This window comes from Pan paniscus, chromosome 4, assembly GCF_029289425.2.
Source record: "Pan paniscus chromosome 4, NHGRI_mPanPan1-v2.0_pri, whole genome shotgun sequence".
Classification (NCBI taxonomy): domain Eukaryota; kingdom Metazoa; phylum Chordata; class Mammalia; order Primates; family Hominidae; genus Pan; species Pan paniscus.
In genome coordinates, this window is record NC_073253.2 from 145888513 (window position 1) to 145909348 (window position 20836).

Here is a 20836-nt window from a genome sequence, read left to right on the forward strand (position 1 = left end):
GTGTCAGAAATACACCCCAGGATAGTCTGCCAGCACACAGACACCGGTGGTCCCCACCCTGCACCCAGCCCATCCTTGCTAGGCCCACCCTTCCCCAGGAGTGTGTGCCTTGGACCCAATCTTTATCTTCGGCTGGGGCCTCACTGCAGCACAGTGTCCCACTGCCTGCTGGTGATCTCATCCCAGTCCCCCGACACCTCAAAGTTCATCCAAAACTGACCTCAGTGTCTGCCCCCACCCCTCCTGCTCCTCCCCTTCCAGTCACCCAAGCATGAAACAGGGGAGTGGGACTCCCTTTCCTCACCTTCCACATCCAGTTCCTCACCAAGACCCAAGGGTTCTTCAAATTACCCTCAACTCCCTCTCCTCTCCATCTCCTTGTCACTGCCCTGATCCAGCCACCCCTGGTGACAGTCAGGTCCTCCTGCCTCCAGTCTGGCCCCCTCCAACCCATTTCCCACATGGCAGCAAAGATATCTTTGGAAAATGCCAATCCGATCACTCCATTTCACCACTTTAATCTTGTCAGCAACCCTTTATAAACACAGTTTCCTTTTGAAAGCCTGCTGGGATCTGGCCGCTGCCCCCACTGTCTGGGCTAATCTCTCAGCACTGCCCCCAGCTCCGGCTCTACTTGCCAACCCCCTACCCATCTTTGTAGGTGACATGTCCACTGCCTGCCATGCCCCTTCTCTGCCCAGTGAACTCCCACTCATCCTTCAAGGCCCAACTCCAGTGTGTCCTCCTCTGGGAAGCCTTCTCACCCCCGACCCCAGGCTGAGCTGGTAACTCCCTCCCCTGGGCTCTCCCAGAGCCTTCCCCAAAGCTTGTTTACCCGTCTGAATCTGACCTGGCTGAGTTCCTTGAAGACAGAGCCCTGCCTTATTTATTTTCAGTCCTTAGAGAGAGGCTCAGGGAATGTGAGAAGGTAGAGGGAGGGAGGGAGGGAGGGAGGAGGGGAGAAAAGAAGGCAGGCAGGAAGGAGGCAGAAGAAGAAAGGCAGGAGAGAAGAAAGGAAGAAAAGGATAAGTCAAGCAAAGATATTGAGGAGCAATTCATTCATCCATCTATCTATCCATCCATTCCTCCCTTCGACAAATATCTACTGAGTTCCTATCAAGCACCATTCTTGGCACTAAGGATATAACAGTTAACAAGCGGAAGCTACCAGCAGCTGACCCTCAACATTTCCAGGTGACTTTGGTGTGTGCATATGTGAGTGTGTGTGTACACGTGGGTGCAAGCCCTCTGTCTGCAAAGGCCTGTTGCCAGGGCACCTGTCTTCCCTAGGGTCTGGTGCTTTTAGCCTCTGGCTCCAGCTCCTATTGCAGCCCGAAATAAGGCTGTGACCCATGGCAAGGCAGGAATGATTCTCATCAGCTGAAGCCAGAGCTGACTGCAGGGGACACCCTGCTCGCTGCCTACTGACTGCTGACCGCTGACTGCCTACAGGGACACCACGCAACTCTCAGCTTCCCGACAGAGGTGTTAATCTTGAGGGTCTAAGATTCCCTCCTGCCTATTGTGGTCCCATCCTCTCAGGTACCAGCATCCTAGGGGAGCTTGGGGAACTCAGGGGAGTGGGCAGAGGAGGTGAGCCAATCCCCAGAGCTCCTTCCCCCGGAGAGGAAGGGCCCTGCAGTGGATCTAGGGAGTTTGGGGCCCCATGCAAGCCTCGATCCTGGTTTGGGAGGAGAGGAACTCTAAGCTCTAGGTTACCCTGCATTAAATGGGGAGGGTGTGGCTAGGATTAAAGGTGGGGAATAGGTAATGGCTCTGCTCAGGACTTTGGGATTTTTAGGCAGTAGAGGGAAGCAGCTTCTCTGTAAAATGAGAGACCCTTCCCAGCATCTGTGAATTTCTGTAAAGGGAGTGTTTATCAAGAAACAGATCTGTGGACTGTGGAATCCTAAACGGTTGTGATCGAGGCATTCTCAATCATCCCATGACCCTCACCCCAAATGCATGTAGACACACTCATGTTTACATATAGTTTTAAGGGGTTTGTGAACACCTTAAAGCCCATCCATGGATCTCTGTGATTTAGCCTAACCCCCTACTGTTACAGATGGGGGAACTGAGGTGCAGAGCTGGAAAGCTACTTGTTCGCAGTTACAGAGAAAGCTAGGGACACCCACTAGACTCCAGTTGCACAATGCAGTGCCCACTGACTCCCAGAGCCTCTTGTCGGTGTTGGGGATACAGATGAAGGCAGATTGTTTTCTAAAGGAATGAGTATAGGAAAACCTGGAGGCAAAGGAGAAGGGTACCCAGGTGGGTGGTCAGTCAAGGAGCTCAAGGGCTCTGCCTCTTCTCCAGAGGGCAAGTTAAGGTACCTGGGCAAGTTAAGGGCTCTGGACCTCATTTTATTTGCAAATCTCTTCCAAGATTCTTTGAAAGTGCCATGAGATACAAATAGGGGGATGGAACAGGAGGAAGAGAAGGGACGAGGGAGAAGAGAACACCACGGAAGTTAGCCCAGTAGCGGGGAGATGGGGAGGACGGGGGACGGTTCTCTCTGCTTGGTTGGACCAGCCTGTGCCCTCAAGCCTCAGGGCCAAGTGCCAAGGATGAAAGGGGCTCACCAGCCTTGCAGACCCCAGTGTAACCCCAACCTAGTCCATCCTCCCCCTTCCCCTAACTTAAACCTCCAACTTCTTTCAGCCTTGGACTAGGACTCTCCTGGGTCAACCGATGACAGTAGTGCCTGAGACCTTTGCCTGCCCCACCCGGATGCCCCTGGCACCTACTCTCCCTCTGATCAGGATGCCAGAGCTGGGAAAAGGCCCTAGAAACCACCCCTGAAGAGACAGTGCTTCCCTAGCAACATGAAAATAGATTCGTGCAAACTTGAGCACCTCCCTCTCTTTCCCTGGGTCTCAGTCTCCTCTGCACGGAGACCCTGAAGTCCCTTCCAGCTCAGACATCCCTCGCTTGTGATTTTGGGCTGGCCTAAAGCTGTTCAGGACTGGGGCAGGGTGAACCAGAGACTGGAAGGAGGTCTGGGGAGAAATGGAGGCAGCCTGGTCCATTTATGGGGGTCTCTCCTCCACAGGATGATCCCCAAGGAGCAGAAGGGGCCAGTGATGGCTGCCATGGGGGACCTCACTGAACCAGGTAAGGTGGTTCTAGCCTCATGCCTTCCTCAGACTCCATCATTTCCTTGCTCCCAGGCTGCACTCTGGCCTGCTGGCCTCAGGCCTGGGCAGACAGGTGTGAGCTCCAGGCCAGCTCTGAGGGAGTGCCTGTAGAATTTGCTGCCTAGGCTGGGAAGCTTCCCTGAGGCACTGGGAGGGGTCTTGCCCATCTGTCCACAGACCCAGGAGCTGAGGCTGAGTGTCCCAGGCTGGGCCTTGGCTCTAAAATGACCCTGGCCCTGGCTTCATCTAAGGCCTCACCTCAGCCCCAAATTAAGCTCTGAAGACTCTGGTCCCAACTCCAGCCCTACCTGTGGCTGCAAGCTCTGCACACACTTGCCTTTGCCTGTTACTCCTGTGGGTCTCACCGAGGCCTCTGGGTGGCCCAGGATGGCTGGGCCCCATGGCTAAGAGAGGGGAGTGGAGAGAGTGGAGTAGGGTGGGAAGACAGGGGAGTGGAGAGAGTGGAGCAGGGTGGGAAGAGCAGGCTGCCCATTTGAATACAAAACTTTCTACTTAAAGCTGATTCATCAAATGAGTAAATCATTTTTATCATTTCATTAAAAAAGTTTAAATTCATTTTTATCAATTTTAGAAGACCTCTTGAGGAACTCTTGATACAATTTTGGAATCTGTTTATTTGGTCTACTTTAGAGGATTTCAGGTATTTTAAAAATTAATTTAGGGGCTGGACACAGAGGCTGATGCCTTTAATCCCAGCACTTTGGGAGGCTGAGGTGGAAGAATTGCTTGAGCCCAGGAGTTTGAGACCAGCCGGGGCAACATGGTGAGACTCCATCTCTAAAAAAAAAAAAAATTAGCCAGGCATGGTGGCACATGCCTGTGGTCCCAGCTACTCAGGAGGCTGAGGCAAGAGGATCGTTTGAGCCTAGGAGTTGGAGGCTATAGTGAGCTACGGTTGTGCTACTGCACTCCAGCCTGGGCGACAGAGTGAGACTCTGTCTCTAAAAAAACAAAAAAAAGAAAAAGAAAAAAATTAATTCAACTAAGTCAGAGTTCTCAAGCTTTATTGTGAATCATAATGATTTGATGTTGGTTAAGCATACAGAGTCCCAGCATCTACTCCTGAGGATTCTGACTCAGGGGACCTAAGTTAGGACTTGTGCATTTGCCTTCAGCGTGCTAAGGAGTCAGTCATATTTCATGACTTCATATGTGGCATCCTTTTAACCTATTTTGTGTGCTCTTGCCTCCTTTTGTTGATGTCCAGTTTCTTCCCCCACCCTGATTTTGTAGCTGAAATATGCACATTCTATGGGTACTGACGCTCTAACTAGAAGGGTCAGGCAATGCATTCTCTTTTCTCTTGGGGAGTTCATTACAGACCCCCAAATATGGAGACACATCATTGATACAAGACTTGAAATATATAACTTGTTGATTATTGCTAAGGTACTGACTAAAGACAATTTTGAAACAAAAGTAGGAAGAAAAAATAAATCTCATAATCTCACTACCTAAAGACGGCCACTGTAAAGTAAAAGTTATAAAAATGTTTACCATCATTGCATGCTTACTATGTGGCAGACACTTTGCTAAGAGAAAAGTATCCTTTATGCTTTGTGTCATTTCATCCCCACCACAACTCTCTAAGTTAGATATTCTCCTCATTTTGGAAATGAGAATATTGAGGCTCAGAGGAGCAGGTGATCACATCTGGTAGGTGGTAGAGCTGCAATTTGACTCCAGGTCTCTTTGTCTTCAGAGCTGTTTCTTTATTACATGGTTACAATGATAATACATCACTTTAAAAAAAAAAATTCACTTGCCATTGACTTAGCATACATTAAAAAAATTTGTTGAATTCAGACAAAACAGACATGAACGGCTTTGAAAGTTCATCATAATGGAACCATCTGGAGATAACCACTGTTAACATATTTATGTAAATTCTTTTTCTGTTCATATATGGATGTCTTTATATAAACATACATACACATGGGCTAAATACTATATGCTATGTTCTTTGGCTTTTTTTTTTTTTTTTCATTTAGCAGCATTCCATCCTAGTATGATTTATCTCACGCCTTCCTTCCCCGTGCTTACCAGCTTTCTGCTGTTTGGACACGTCATGTGTGTTTAACCATCCCCTGACGGTGGTCATGAGGGTTGTCTGGGGTGAGATCCTTCGGGGCAGAACAGAGGAGCCTTGTGCAAGTGACTTATTGAGAACGTGCTCTCGGAAGGGAAGGAGGAATGCAGCCTAGGGTGGGGTACTGCTGAGCGAGGATGTGGGCTCAGCGGCTGTCCAGTTCAGTGTGACCCCGCGGGGAGCTCTCGAGCATGAATTGCTCCACAGAATTCATCCCACCTGAGGCAAGGGCGCTGTGGAGCATCCATTCCACTGGCAGTTCTCTGTAGAAGGTGGTGGTGTGAACTCTTAGCCACTAATAAGGGGCATCTGGCAGCATCCACCACAAGACTGAGTCCCAGTTTTCACAATTTTAAACCCCACTGCAATAAACATTCTTATACATGTATCTTTGGACATATTTATTCAACTTTTTCCCCGAGAACAAATTCCTAGAAATAGAAATACTCAGTCAAATAGGTTTTATCTTTTTTTATTTTTTAATAGAGACAGGGTCTTGCTATATTGCCCAGGCTGGTCTTGAACTCCTGGGCCCAAGCAATCCACCCACTTTGCCCTCTGCAAGTGCTGGGATTATAGTTGTGAGCCACTGTGCCTGCCATTTTTTTTTTTTTTAATATTGAGCTCAGCTGGGGGAGGTGGCTCACGCCTGTAATCCCAGCACTTTGGGAGACTGAGGCAAGCGGATGACCTGAGGTTGGGAGCTCGAGACCAGCCTGACCAACATGGAGAAACCCCATCTCTACTATAAATACAAAATTAGCCAGGCGTGGTGGTGCATGCCTGCAATTCCAGCTACTCGGGAGGCTGAGGCAGGAGAATCGCTTGAACCCGGGAGGCAGAGGTTGCAGTGAGCCGAGATCGTGCCATTGCACTCCAGCCTGGGCAACAAGAGTGAAACTCGTCTAAAAAAAAAAAAAAAAAAAGAACAATATTGAGCTCAGCTCATCTGTATAGTATTTCAGAATATGATACTGAGGGTGCTTTATTATGTATTTAGGTATAACTATTCTTTTATATTTTTAAGTAGGCAGTACACTTTCTTGTTAAAAACAGTTACAACAAAACAGTGTAAACAATTTCCAACCCTCCTCCTTTATATGTCCCATGGTCACTGCTATGGTGACATGTCTCCTTGGCATGTCTCCTTGCAGATTTTTCAATGCATGCAAAAACACATACTTATTTTTTAATATAGAAATGGGGGCCGGGCGCGGTGGCTCACACCTGTAATCCCAACACTTTAGGAGGCTGAGGCGGGCAGATCACTTGTGGTCAGGAGTTTGGGACCAGCCTGGCCAACATGGTGAAACCCCATCTCTGCTAAAAATACAAAAATTAGCCATGCGTGGTGGCTCATGCCCGTAGTCCCAGTTATTTGCGAGACTGAGGCAGGAGAATCACTAGAACCCAGGAGGCAGAGGTTGCAGTGAGCCGAGATTGCACCACTGCACTCCAGCCTGGGCAACAGAGCAAGACTCTGCCTCAAAAAAAAAAAAAAAAAAAAATATATATATATATATATATATACACATATATATAAAAAATATAGTTATATAATATATAATATAAATGGGATCTTAGAATACCTATTCTTCTGAATCTTACTTTCCCCTCCAATTAATTTATACTGGATTTCTTTTTTTCTTTTTTTTTTGAGACAGCATCTCACTCTTTTGCCCAGACTGGAGCACAGTGACATGATCTCAGCTCATTGCAAACTTCACCTCCACCTTCAAGCGATTCTTGTGCCTCAGCCTCCCAAGTAGCTGAATTACAGGCACACGCCACCATGCCTGGCTAATTTTTGTATTCTTAGTAGAGAAGGGGTTTTGCCATGTTGGCCAGGTTGGTCTTGAACTCCTGACCTCAAGTGATCCACCCTCCTCTGCCTCCCAAAGTGCTGGGATTATGGGTGTGAGCCACTGCGCCCGGCCTATAAGTGGATTTCTTTCTGTTCTTAGCACATAAAAAGTGTCCTTTATGTGTCCGTTGAAAGAATAAAAAAAAATCAGTGTCCTTTTTAGACAGCTATTTAGGATTCCATTGACTGGCATGAATCACAGCACCCAAGTGACCCCCAGTACTGCCTGGTAGCCATGTCCATCTCCCTAGTTCATTCACTATCTCATGCTACTCCCTTAATGACTTTGGCAACCCCTCTTCTCAAACCTCCAATACCTTCTTGCACAACCTCATTCTCGGCTAAAGACCTTGCTTCTTATTCCACTGAGAAAAATAGAGTAACCAGAAGAGAACATCTGCAAGCATCCTCCGCCACATCTGTCTACTTGCTTGCATCTGCACCCGTGTTTGTGGTTTTCCTTTCTGATATGGTGGATGGACTCTCTTCATACCTGCCTGGTGCCAATTCCTCTGGCTGGGCTCTGGAAACCCAGCTCTCCTGTCACTCCTGCTCAAGGACATTCCTTCAGCAATTCTCCCCTCTCTCTATTGCATTGTCAAATGTTCCCATCAGTTAACGCACATGCTGTTATTTCTCCATTTTTACAAACAAACAAACAAACCCCTCTTGATCCCATAGCTGTCTGTAGCCAGGATCCTTTAAAGCCCAACTCTTCCAAGCAGTTGTCTATATTGTTCTTACCAATCCTCTCTTTCTCTCTTTTTGACATTTTATTAGTCAATTTCCAAAGACACATACAAGTAGGGAGTACATGGTCCCTCCTTCATTCCTAAATTTCAAAGCTAATACCAAAAAGCATGTTGTTTCACCCCGCAAATTCTTCAGAATGCATCAAAATAATAAAGGGGCATTTCCTTACATGCCACAAAGATATTAGCATACTGAACAAAATTTGCAGTAATGATTTGATACCATTTAATAAGCAGTCTGTATTCAACCTTCTTCAGTTTTCTAGTTTGTTTTCATCAGCATCCAAACAAGGGCCACAGTTTTTATTTGGTTGCTATGGCTCCTAAATCTCCTTTAATCTAAAGCAACCCCTCCGCCCCTTTTTTCCATGTCACTCACTTGTTTGAAAAACCAGGCCAGTTGTCCTGTAGAATGTCCTGCGTCCTGGATTTGGCTTATCGCTTCCTCATGGTGTGGTTAAACTTGTTCTTCTGTCCATTTTCTCTTGAACCCTCTCCAGTTAGGCTTTCACACACAAACACTCCATAGAAACTGCTTTAGTGAAAATTACCAATGACCTTGTGTTACTAAATATAATAGTGGATTTTCAGCCCTCATCTTCCTTGACACATCAGCAGCACTTGGCTCTGTTAGTCTCTCTATCATACCTGAAATGCTTTCATCATTTATTTCCAGGATGCCATCCTCTTTAGTTTCTTCCTATGTTGTGGGCTGCTCCTGCCCAGGCTCCTGGCTTGGTTCCTCCTCACCGCCTCACTGTAAATGTTGGAGGCCCCGGGCTCCGTCTCTGGTCCTCTTTACCTATTCTCATTTCTTTATGATCTCATCCAGCCTCCCAGCTTAAAATACCATTTATGGAGCTGGAATATGAACGTATGTGTATCTGATTTTAGAGATGGACCAGGCAGGCCGTGCTGCCCACACAGGGCTCTCACCTGCCGAGGTCCTCACCATTCTGTCCCCTCTGTCCTGCAAAAGGCTTCCTTTGTTGGCCAAACGTGAAAGTTTGAATTTGGCTGGTAGGAAACGCACAAAGGATAGGGATGGGTCTCAAACTACTAAGAACAGCCATCACCCTGAAAATCCTCTAAATAGCTGTAAAGACTAGTTCCAACTATGAGAAAAGAAATAAATGTAACGTTCTTCATTAAAAAACAACAACAAATACCAGTAAATACCAGTAAAAGCTCATGATGCCCAACATTTCACCTCCAGGGCAGTTTTCTCCAGATTCACACATCTATCTCCCTCCTCAGCACCACTACTTAGATGCCTACAAGTCTCCTCAAACTTAGTGTGCCCAGTTTTGGAGATAATTAGCAGAGTCTGGATATGGACTAGATATTAGGTAAAACAAAAATTTGTTCACTTGGAAAGGTGGAGATCTTTAACTTGTAAAGATCTTGATAAAACAAGTTACAGGCCGGGAGTGGTGGCTCACGCCTGTAATCCCAGCACTCTGGGAGCCCGGGGGGGGGAGGGGGGGCAGATCACAAGGTCAGGAGTTCGAGACCAGCCTGGCCAACATGTTGAAACCCCGTCTCTACTAAAAATACAAAAATTAGCTGGGCGTGGTGGCGCGCACCTGTAATCCAGCTACTCACGAGCCTAAGGCAGGAGAATTGCTTGAACCCGGGAGGCGGAGGTTGCAGCGAGCCGAGATTGTGCCATTGCACTCCAGCCTGGGTGACATCTCAAAAAAAAAAAAATTACAAAACATGTATGCTATAATTTTATTTTGGTTAAAACCTCATAGGAATATAGTCATTGAAAAAGATATGAAAGGACATACACTAAGGTGTTAATAGTGGCAGTCTCTGGGTGATAGATAATGGTATTTTTCTCTTTTTTGTCTGATATCTGTATTGTCCAACTTTCCTCAGGGCCCATATATGCTTTTTTTTTTTTTTTTTTTTTTTTTTGATGGAAAATCACTCTGTCACCCAGGCTGGAGTGCAGCAATGCAATCTCGGCTTACTGCAACCTCCACCTCCTGGGTTCAAGTGATTCTCCTGCCTCAGCCTCCGGAGTGGCTGGGATTACAGGCACGCGCCACCTACGCCCAGCTAATTTTTCTACTTTTAGTAGAGATGGGTTTTTGCCATGTTGGTCAGGCTGGTCTCGAACCCTTGACCTCAGGTGATGCGCCTGCTTTGGCTTCCCAAAGTGCTGGGATTACAGGCGTGAGCCACCGCGCCTGGCCCATATATGCTTTTTTATAATAATAAAAGGCTATTTTAAAGTTAAAAGAACACAGGTCTAAAGCTGAACTCCTGATCTTTCCCAGAACCTTCTCCTCCCTTTGCCTTCCCCATCTCAGTGAATGGCTGCTCTATCCTTCCAGTGGCTCAGGCCAGAAACCTTGCAGTCATCCTCTCTCACTCATTGCCCATACCCATGGCTTACCTTTAAAAAATATCGAGAATCTGACCATTTCTCACTACCTCCACCATTATGGGCAAAGACCTGCACGGGGAATTCATGCAATAAACACAAATGGCCAAAGAACTTCGGAAACAGTGCTTAACTTCACTGAGCAACAAACACATGCAAATTAAACTCTGAGGTGTCATTTTTGCTCATCAGGTGGGCAAAGATTTCAAACAATCATGACACCCGGTGTCGGCAAGCTTGGTGAGAAACAGGCATTCTTACACACAGCATGCCATGCTTCGAGAGGTGGGGCCTGGAGTGTATGGGGGATGGGTTGGTGAGAGCCCGCTCTGGCCTTTCCTGGCAGTCCCTACGCTGGACCTGGGCAAGAAGCTGAGCGTGCCCCAGGACCTGATGATGGAGGAGCTGTCACTACGCAACAACAGAGGGTCCCTCCTCTTCCAGAAGAGGCAGCGCCGTGTGCAGAAGTTCACTTTCGAGTTAGCAGCCAGCCAGCGGGCGGTGAGTAAGCCACCATTGTGCTCATGGGGAAAATGAGGACCACAGAGAGCCACTGGTTAGCCTAAAGTCAAACGGTAAGCCAGGCTGAGGACTGTGATGTTCCCATCAGATTAGGCTCCTGCCTTTCGGTGTGATCCTTGAAAAGTGTTATCTTTTTAGGCATCTCTCCCTCGATACAGAACAAAGTAAACAAAGTGGATTAGGGGGTTGAGGATAAGCCGTGGAGTGAAGGGACTCTGGCTCCTACCAAAAAAAAAAAAAAAAAAAAAAAGCTAAGACAGGCATGCACTCTAGGCTAAATTTGCAGCAGGCTGGATCTAGTTTAGACTTGGGCCTGATCTAAGATGGAAAATGTAGAATGCCCTTTTTTCTTCTTCCCACCGGAGAAAGGAAAGGCCATGGAATAATCTGCTGGTGGAGAAGAAAGGCAAGAAGGGTTTTTCCCTTGGCTTCAGAAAGGCAGCAGGCAGTTCCAGATACTTCTAAGGAAGCCAGGGCTATTCCATCCACCCTCCACTTAATTTCTGGGCTAGACAGGAGGCAACTGAGAGGGAGTGATGTGGCAGAAAAATAAAGATGGCAAAACACCCGCCTTTGCTATGTGCCTAAGACAATGCTAGCTAAGCACTTTGCAGGTATCTCATTTAATGCTCAAAGACCCCTCTGAGGAAGAGATCTTCATCACCATCATCCTCATTCTATCGAGAAGGACATTGAGGCTCAGGGAAATTAAGTATCTTGCCCAGACTCGGCATTACAATAGCAATTAACATATATCGAGTATTTCTCGGTCCCAGGCACTGGGTTTAGCGTTGTAAACTAGTAACTCATCCTTGTTCCCCGATGATGGGCGTTAGGATTCTTGCCTCCCCCCGCCTTTTTTTTTTGGTGGAGGGAGAACCCTGGTCCCCTGCCCCGCTGAGCCTCTCTGCGGTTTATTCTACCCCCTCGCTCCCAGATGCTGGCCGGAAGCGCCAGGAGGAAGGTGACTGGAACAGCGGAGTCGGGGACGGTGAGCGTGGAGGGGAGCTCCCTGGAAGAGAAGCTAGGGGAAGGGGAGAGCGGCTGGGGGCGGGAGGTCGTCGGTGGCCTCTGAGACCCCGCCCCTGTGCCCAGGTTGCCAATGCCAACGGCCCTGAGGGGCCGAACTACCGCTCGGAGCTCCACATCTTCCCGGACTCACCCGGGGCCTCACTCGGGGGTCCCGAAGGCGCCCACCCTGCAGCCGCCCCTGCTGGGTGCGTCCCCAGCCCCAGCGCCCTGGCGCCAGGTGAGTGGCCTCCTCGGGTCCCGGGACCAGGGCTGGGGGGCCTGAAGCATGGGTGTGCTCCCCATGGGGCAGGGAGAGCACCCAGAAGGCTAGTCCGCCCCCTTCCCCAACACACACGCGCACGCGTGCATTCCCCTCGCCAGACCACAAGCCGGAGGGGCGCCGCGCCCCAGGTCACACAGCGAGTCAGCCAAGGCCAAGACCAACCCGCGCTGCGAACTCGTGGCTTCCTCACTGCAGTCCTCCGTGTTTCCTGGGATGGGGAGGGGTCTCCTGTGCTGGAGCAACTGTGGCATCCCATTCCCGCACTCCTCTCCCCTAACTCCGATCTTCCCTCCTCCAACCGCGTCCGCGGAACGGGGGTGGGGCGAGGTGGGGTTGGGGACTGAGGGTGGAAGAACGGAGGCGCTCCCTTCCCCCCCTCCGCCCGTAGGCTATGCGGAGCCGCTGAAGGGTGTCCCGCCAGAGAAGTTCAACCACACCGCCATCCCCAAGGGCTACCGCTGCCCCTGGCAGGAGTTCGTCAGCTACCGGGACTACCAGAGCGATGGCCGAAGTCACACCCCCAGCCCCAACGACTACCGAAATTTCAACAAGTAAGACGGGGCGGGCAGCCGGGGGACAGACCGGGAGGGGCGGGAAGTCAGTCACAGCCACAGCGGGAGCCTGCGTTTCCTGAGCACTTTCTGCAGGCCAGGCTCTGTCCCCAGCGCTTTCTATTCATTGACTGAGCTCTGGCTGGAACAGCGCCTCCGCACCTAGTAGGTGCTCAGTAAACGTGGGAGAAATGAAGAGTGAAGGTGCCGCACATCTTGGATCCTCTCCAGGACATGGTGGGCGGGTGCTATGAGCTTTCCTGTTCTGCAGATGAAGAGGCTGCGGCTCAGGAATATGAACAACCCGGCCAAAGCCACAAAACAAGGAAGCACCGGCAGGGCCGGGGTTCAGGTCTGGGTTTGTCTGACTCCAGAGCCCAGTGCCTTGTTCTCCATGGCTGCTGTGTGCTACCTCTTTGATGAACATCTAGATTTGTGTCCTTCTCTGAGGGGTCCCCAGATTTCAGCAGTTCGAGGCCAGCCCAGCTTTTCCTTTCACCAATGGCCTAGAAGAGGCCAACAAGGTAGCTGTGAGGCTGCCCCAAAGTGGAGAGTGGCAGTGAAACATTGGACGCCAGAATGAGGGCCACAGAACAGTGGCCTATATTGGTTTAGAGCATGAGGCCTCCACGTGGACTTAAATGCAGACCCCAGGCCTGCCCGTGTTGACCTTGGGCAAGTGACTTGACCTCTCTGAGCCTCCATTGCCCCACTTGTAAAATGAGGGGTTTATAGTACCTACTTCATAAAGTTGCTATGGAGATGACATGAGAAGCCATAAGTAAAGTTTCTGGCAAGTAAGACACTTGCAACAAACAATAGCTATTATTGTTGTTGTTGTTGTTGTTATTATTATTATTAGAGACAGAGTCTCACACTGTCACCCGGGCTGGAGTGCAATGGCGCAATCTCAGCTCACTGCAACCTCTTCCTCCTGGGTTCAAGCGATTCTCCTGCCTTAGCCTCCCTAGTAGCTGGGATTACAGGCGCCCACCACCACGCCCGGCTAATTTTTTGTATTTTTAGTAGAGACAGGGTTTCACCATGTTGGCCAGGCTGGTCTCGAACTCTTGAACTCGTGATCCACCCGCCTTTGCCTCCCAAAGTGCTGGGATTACAGGCATGAACCACTGCCCCCGGCCTATTATGATTATTATTTACAGCTGAGATGAGGTTTGGACAGGGGAGAGCTTGAAAGGGATACATTTACCATTCTGCACTGGGGGCCTGAAAACAAACCATAGGAATCAAGACAGGAGCTTGGCACTGGGGGAAGGCCTTGGGCTGAGGAGTGCATGTTAACTGCATTGGCTTCCTTGGTCTGGTGCTGTTTTTGAATATGCTCCTCTGGTTTGGGCTGCATTTAGTGAGGAAAAGGGGAGTCCACAGAGAGGACGCCACGGTCCTGCTCTTCTGGCATTTGCTCAGACCACACGTGGAGACTGTGTCTGTCTAAGACAGACGGGTGGGCGCCAGAGCCTAGCTAGGCCTGGAAAATCAGCACATATGAGGAAGGGCTGAAAGAACTGGGGGTGATCTGCCTTGAGAAGAGACAGCTCCAGAGGGATGTGACTGCCCTCAAATATCTGAATAGGCAGAGACTTCCTGATGGGAAGAATTGGGCTTAGCATGCGCTGTGTGAGTCACGAGCCATTAACAGACATTCTGGAGTTCCCTGGCAGGCAGGACTGCCCTATCTCCTCCTGGGCCCTCAGACCCTGCCTGCCCAGCCATTTGAAACCTGCAGCAGACATTCAGTCCTGGCAGGCAGCTTCCAGGCTGGGCCACTCAGGTTGCATCTCCCACTGATCTCAGGCCTCAAGTATGACAGCAAGGCACATTCCCACCAGCAGAAAGAGGCTCTTAGGGAGCCCTGCACCCAGACCTCTTCTGAGGGAGAAAGACCAACTGAGGCATAGAGAAGAGAAACAGCAGTTTGGGTGGCCAAGATGTGCTCAGCTTCCAGGGTCCTGGGCTCCCAGTCAAGGGCCTGACTGTGGGCCTTGCATGGCTTGGACACCACCCAGCCTGTTCCTGTGAGGCCTGGCTGTTGCCACCAAAACTGGGGTGGTCCAGGCAGAAATGCTTTCCTGGCTGGGACCCAGGCCCTGGCTCAAGGTTTGTCTTTCCACCCCAGAGGCAAGCACTCTCCTCTTCCCACTGGTCCCAGGCTGCTGGAAAAATAACACAAGCAATGATTTTTATTTTTCTTAAAATTAACAAACAGTATTAAGGCCGGGCGCAGTGGCTCATGCCTGTAATCCAACTTTGGGAGGCTGAGGGAGGCGGATCACTTGAGGTCAGAAGTTCAAGACCAGCCTGGCCAACATGGTGAAATCTCATTTCTACTAAAAATACAAAAATTAGCTGGGCTTCTTGGCACACACTTGTAATCCCAGCTACTCAGGAGGCTGAGGTGGGAGAATCGCTTGAACCTGGGAGGCGGAGGTTGCAGTGTGCCAAGATCCTTCTACTACACTCTAGCCTGAGTGACAGAGCAAGACCCTGTCTCAAAACAAAACAAAACAAAACAACAAAAAAAAAGTATTATTAAAATCACATACATAGGTTCTCTTTTAAAAAATGTTAGGCAAATAAATGTAGAGCCCCTTTGCTCACCATCCTCCAATCCCAGTTGCCTTCCCAAAGGTAACATGGTTGTCAGGCTGGCCTGAATGGGCTCAGAACATTTTGTGTGGGCAGCTGCATGCCTGTAGGGGGAATGGCGTTTGTGTGCGTGTGTGTGTGTGTGTGTGTGTGGGTGTAATACTTTGCACTTCATTCTGTTAACTTGCTTTTTTTACTCAACATTACGCTTTCGAAATCTACCATACTAATACGTAGAGCTCTAGTTCCTTTTAAGCTGCTGTATAGTTTTCTTTTTCTTTTTTTTCCGCGGGGTGGGGCAGAGTTTTGCTTTTGTGGCCCAGGCTGGAGTGCAGTGACACAATCTCAGCTCACTGCAACCTCTGCCTCTCAGGTTCAAGCAATTCTTCTGCCTCAGCCTCCCAGGTAGCTGGAATTACAGTCACCCACCACCATGCCCAGCTAATTTTTGTGTTTTTACTAGAGACGGGGTTTCACCATGTGGGCCAGGCTGGTCTCGAACTCCTGACCTCAGGTCATCGGCCCTCCTCAGCCTCCCAAAGTGTTGGGATTACAGCCGTGAGCCACCGTGCCCAGCCTGCTGTATAGCTTTCTATCGTGTGAGCATGCTCTATCTGTCTTGCCCATTTCTCTGCTAGTGGACACGTGGGTTGTTTCTGGTTTGTCACTAATGTGCTGCTCAGGTCTGCATCCCAGTGCCTACGCGCCTGTGCTTTCCTAAGCCATGTGCTCGGAGGTGAAGATGCGGGGTGACATAGTTCACACATTTCAGGTTAGAAAGATCCTGCCAAATTGTCTTCTGTGGTAGCAGCACTGGCTTACCCTCTAACCAGCAGCATGTGTGAAACTTTTCCCCCGCCATCTCACCAACTTTGCCCAGTTACCACATTATTTCATCGTGCCAGTGTCCTGGAGGAGAAATGGCATGTCTGTTGTAATCTGCATTTCCCCCCTGATTTTCAGTGCTCTTTCTAATGCTCTCTTCTCTCTCTAGTTTTGGGCCTTTTGTCCTAAGGGGAGCTTACTGAAGGGGAGTCTAGAGTCTTGCCTAGGACAAGTCAATTCTGACTCCATCGGCTTCACTTCTATTGCTAAGCAACGAACCACCCAAGTAGGCGCAGACTTGGAAATAGGCAAAGTTGAAAAAAACCTCTTAAGATGTACAGAATTGCTGGGTGCAGTGGCTCACGCCTGTAATCCCAGCACTTTGGGAGGCCGAGATGGGCGGATCATGAGGTCAGGAGTTTGAGACTAGCCTGGCCAACATGGTGAAACCCCGTCTCTACTAAAAATACAAAAATTAGCCGGGCATGGTGGCACGTGCCTGTAATCCCAGCTACTCAGGAGGCTGAGGCAGGAGAATTGATTGAATCTGGGAGGCGGAGGTTGCAGTGAGCTGAGATCACCCCACTGCGCTCCAACCTGGGTGACAGAGCGAGACTCTGTCTCAAAAAAAAAAAAAAAAAAAAAAAAGATGTACAGAATCTTGCCGTATAGAAAGGAAAACTGAGGCTCAGAGAGCGGCAGGGAGGGGCCCATATATGGTGATCCACATGTCAGTGTACTGCTGTCCCTGTTCCACACAGCCCACCTCTCCTGCTGCTCTCTTTCTCCAGGACCCCGGTGCCATTTGGAGGACCCCTCGTGGGGGGCACTTTTCCCAGGCCAGGCACCCCCTTCATCCCGGAGCCCCTCAGTGGCTTGGAACTCCTCCGTCTCAGACCCAGCTTCAACAGAGTGGCCCAGGGCTGGGTCCGTAACCTCCCAGAGTCCGAGGAGCTGTAGCCCTAGCCTGAATCTTCAGTTCCCCAGTCTTGGGGGCCTGGTAACATCCGGAGCCAAGACTTGTGGACAGCACTTCACAGTTTAAGAAGGGCCTTCACACACAAAACCTGATTGCAAATGGCTTCAGAGGTCACCAAGTTCAGTAGTCCCAAAACATGGGTGTGCTTCAAAATTACCTGGGGATGTTGTTCCAAATACAGATAACTGGACTGTCCCAGACTTGCAGCATCAGAGTCTCCTGAGTCGAGGAATCTGTATTATTAATAGCAACCAGGGCCGGGTGTAGTGGCTCACGCCTGTAATCCCAGCACTTTGGGAGGCCGAGGCAGGAGGATCACCTGAGGTCAGGAGTTTGAGACCAGTCTGGCCAAAATAGTGGAACCCCGTCGCTACTAAAAATACAAAAATTAGTCGGACATGGTGGTGCATGCCTGTAATCCCAGCTATTTGGGAGGCTGAGACAGGAGAATCACTTGAACTAGGAGGCAGAGGTTGCAGTGAGCCGAGATTGCGCCACTGCACTCCAGCCTGGACAACAGAGTGAGACTCCTTCTCAAAAGTAAATAAATAAATAGCAACCAGTACTCCAGGTGATTCCAGCATAACTTATCCATGGTTTGTGTCATTAGGAGTCAACATCCACACCTCTGCTCTTTCCTGTTCCTGTAGTGTACACTCCCCCGGTGACAGGGTGCTCACTGGCACCCCATCTTCCTGTGAATAACTCAAATAATTAGAAAATGTTCCTTTTACTGAGATGCAGTTGGTCTTCATCTATTCATGCTCTAAACAGTTCCTAAGCGCTGACTGTGCGCTAGACACTGCCAGGCCCGGGCCTCGAGGAGGAAAAGACAGTAGGGAAGACATTATAGAGCATGAAGTCACCATAATTTTCCCTAAAGCACGCTTATTGACAATTGAGGAACAAAGTGTTGTGGAGCAGAAGAAGGAGTCCCTCACCCTAGGTGTGAGATGGGATTCTGGAAGCTTCCTGAAGGATTTGAGTGGGACCTTGTGGGAGGCGTGAGAGTCCATGAAGAGAAGGGGGTGTGAGGGGGAGGGTATTTCTGGAAAGTGGACCAGCATGTGCAAAAATATGGAACTGAGCACGGGTGCAGGGTGTTCTGCAGAAGGGAGAAGGCTGTGCTAGAGGAGCCGGTGAGGGCCAGCATGGGGTGGGCTTCACTAAGGAAATGGGGAAGGTTTTAGTGATGGGTCTTGCTGGGTGCTGTGTGGGGCGCATATTGGAGAAGGGTAATGCCAGAAGCCAGGAAGCCTGCAAGGGATGAGGCCATGGGAATGGAGAGAAGGGGCCACCCGCTGGGCACCTAACAGGACAGGTGCAAAGTGGGGTGCTTATTAAGATTCCTTCTTTCCACTCCATTTTGAGCAGGCTGCTTAAAGTGGTGGTGATGATGATGATGATGATGGCAGCTTTATATTGAGTGCCTCAGTGCTTGGGCTGGTAGTAGTTTCTCTACATATCTTATTTCTAATTCTCAGAACAACCCTGAGAGAAAGATATTGTTGTCCCCACTTTACAGATGTGGATATTTAGGCCAAAAGGAGGAAGTGACTTGTCCAGGGGCAGAGACCAAATGGGAATCTGATTCCAGTGGATGTCTCTTTTCAGTGCACTGGGTGGTCAATGCCCACTCGCTCTGAAATCATCTGACTGTGATGCCCTGCCTTGGAGTTTAGAAGTTGAGTGCAGGCTTGGGAGTCAGACTGGATGGGGTAGGTTCTAACTCTGCCGCTGCTAGCCGGATGAACTTGAGCAAGTCATTTCACATCTCCAAGCCTCTATTTCTCCAAGTGTAAGATGAGGACAAGTATAAAACCTCCTTTATGGGTTTGTTGTGAACACAGTGCAGGGCACATTTATAATAAGAGCTCAGTCAATGGTAGGTTTCGTGCAACTGCTGCTCTAGGCTGGAAAAGTTGTTCTTGCACTGGATGCAGCATGAGAAGCTGGCTGCTAAGATGTCACTGGGGGTCAGTAAAGCTGAAGCCTGAAGGAAAGCCTCTCATTGCTGTAGAGCTCTCCCTGCCTCTCTCTCTGGGGGCGATGGGGAAGGTCAGGAGTCCAGCCCATTCCCAGGGTGTGTGGGATAGCGATTGCATTTTCCTTTTGCTCTGGAGTTTCACTCCCCTTCTGGGTCCCATGGGCCCAATGGCCTGACTTTTAGAATTGCTTGCAATTGGTGTTTTCTCTTGAATTTGGGGGCTGCCATTTAAAGCCAGGTTTCCATGAGCTGAAGACCAGCCATTCAAGAGTCTGAAAAGTAGACAAGAGGACTCCAGTTGCCTCGGGTTGGTTCTGCTGTGCTCTGGAAAGTAACTGCAGCCACCGGGTATGAAAAGGAGCCTGGTGGGGAGACCACTGCACCCAAAACAAATCCTTTCTTCTTCTGAGAATGTGACTTTTTCTGGTGTTGTGAAAAAGAAAAAAAAAAGAATGCTCATTGTAAAAATAAAAAAATAATAATAATAAGCAAGGAGTAAAATGTGAAGTGTCTGCCCACATAGTCCTCCCACGTACATATGTACACCTTCCTACCTCTGCCATTCCTACACACCAGAGGTAACCACTGATGACAATTTGGTCCTTCTAGAATTGTGGAATTATTTGAATGGATAAATATGTGCATGTGTATATAGATGCATACCCACATAGGCATGTCTTTGTTTTAATGGAATCATACTATATGGATTGTTCTGTATCATGCTGCTTTATTTAAGAAGTAAAATTTGGATCCTGAAAAAGCAAATCACTCACCTTTCATGTAATTTGAGATTACATGGAATAAATTATAAGAAATCTTTCATATAGGCTGGGCGTGGTGGCTAACACCTGTAATCCCAGCACTTTGAGAGGCCAAGGTGGGCAGATCACTTGAGGTCAGGAGTTCGAGACCAGTCTGGCCAACATGGTGAAACCCCATCTCTACTAAAAATACAAGAATTAGCCAGGCATGGTGGTGTGTGCCTGTAATCCCAGCTACTCGGGAGGCTGAGGCATGAGAATTGCTTGAACCCAGGAGGCGGAGGTTGCAGTAAGCTGAGATTGCACCACTGCACTCAGCCTGAGCGACAGAGCAGGACTCCATCTCAAAATAAATAAATAAATAAGAAAAGAAATCCTTCATATAAAATTCTATATTTTTGCCTGTTTTTGTTCTTCCCATAAATTAAATCATACAGTGATATGGAAATGAAAAGGACTAAGAATAGCCAAAACGCAGAGAAACGTGGCATTAGACATAGCAACAACGAACTATAGTTTCATGCAACAATGTGGATGCATCTCAGGAACGTAATGGTAAGCAAAGGAAGGCAAATGTTTCCTGATGGAAAAAAATATTTAATATAAAAGTCAGAATAGTGGTAACTTTGGGAGTGGGGAGGGGTTTGTGAATGTGAAGGGACCCATCAAATGCTTCTAGGGTAGCTGGAAAAATTCTGTTTCTAGACCTGGGCGATTGTTACATAGATGTTCACTTTACAATATTTAAGTTAGTTGTACACCTGTGTGTTTTGCACTTTTCTGCACATGTACATATTTTATCAAAATAATCCCTCCTTTTAAAATGGGAATGAACAGGTTAATAGGACATGAGACATACCTGAAGAGAGAATTAGTGAGCTAAAAGTGCCCATAATGCATCTCAGAGAGTTAAAGAGATGGAAAATATGAGAGAGAAGTTAAAAGAGATGGAGAATAAAATGACAATGCCCAACACTACTAATGTTGACACTTTCTGGCAATAATGGAAAAATGTCTTCAAGGAGTGAGAGCACAATACATTGATTTTC

The 20836-nt window shown here is 48.7% G+C and overlaps 1 protein-coding gene across 2 annotated transcripts; it reads left to right on the top strand.

Moving 5' to 3' along the window:
* The first annotated feature begins 987 nt into the window (after positions 1-987).
* On the top strand, positions 988-17772 carry MYOZ3 (myozenin 3). 2 transcript variants are annotated; one of them, XM_034960806.3, is made up of 7 exons: positions 988-1194; positions 3056-3117; positions 10608-10762; positions 11721-11774; positions 11879-12032; positions 12466-12628; positions 16852-17772. In XM_034960806.3, the coding sequence occupies exons 2-7, from the start codon at positions 3057-3059 to the stop codon at positions 17018-17020; spliced, it is 756 nt and encodes a 251-aa protein (XP_034816697.1). In that variant the 5' UTR covers positions 988-1194; position 3056; the 3' UTR covers positions 17021-17772. The 2 variants fall into 2 exon arrangements, with proteins under 2 accessions (XP_034816697.1, XP_054968768.1); XM_055112793.1 differs by lacking the exons at positions 988-1194; positions 3056-3117; positions 10608-10762 and having other exon boundaries at positions 10805-12032.
* The last annotated feature ends 3064 nt before the right edge of the window (positions 17773-20836 follow it).

Coding starts and splice junctions, on each gene's coding strand:
- MYOZ3 (XM_055112793.1), top strand. CDS start 11,606: ATGATGGGCGTTAGGATTCTTGCCTCCCCCCGCCTTTTTTTTTTGGTG. Junction 12,033..12,465: donor CCCCAGCGCCCTGGCGCCAG/GTGAGTGGCCTC, acceptor CTCCGCCCGTAG/GCTATGCGGAGCCGCTGAAG. Junction 12,629..16,851: donor GACTACCGAAATTTCAACAA/GTAAGACGGGGC, acceptor CTCTTTCTCCAG/GACCCCGGTGCCATTTGGAG.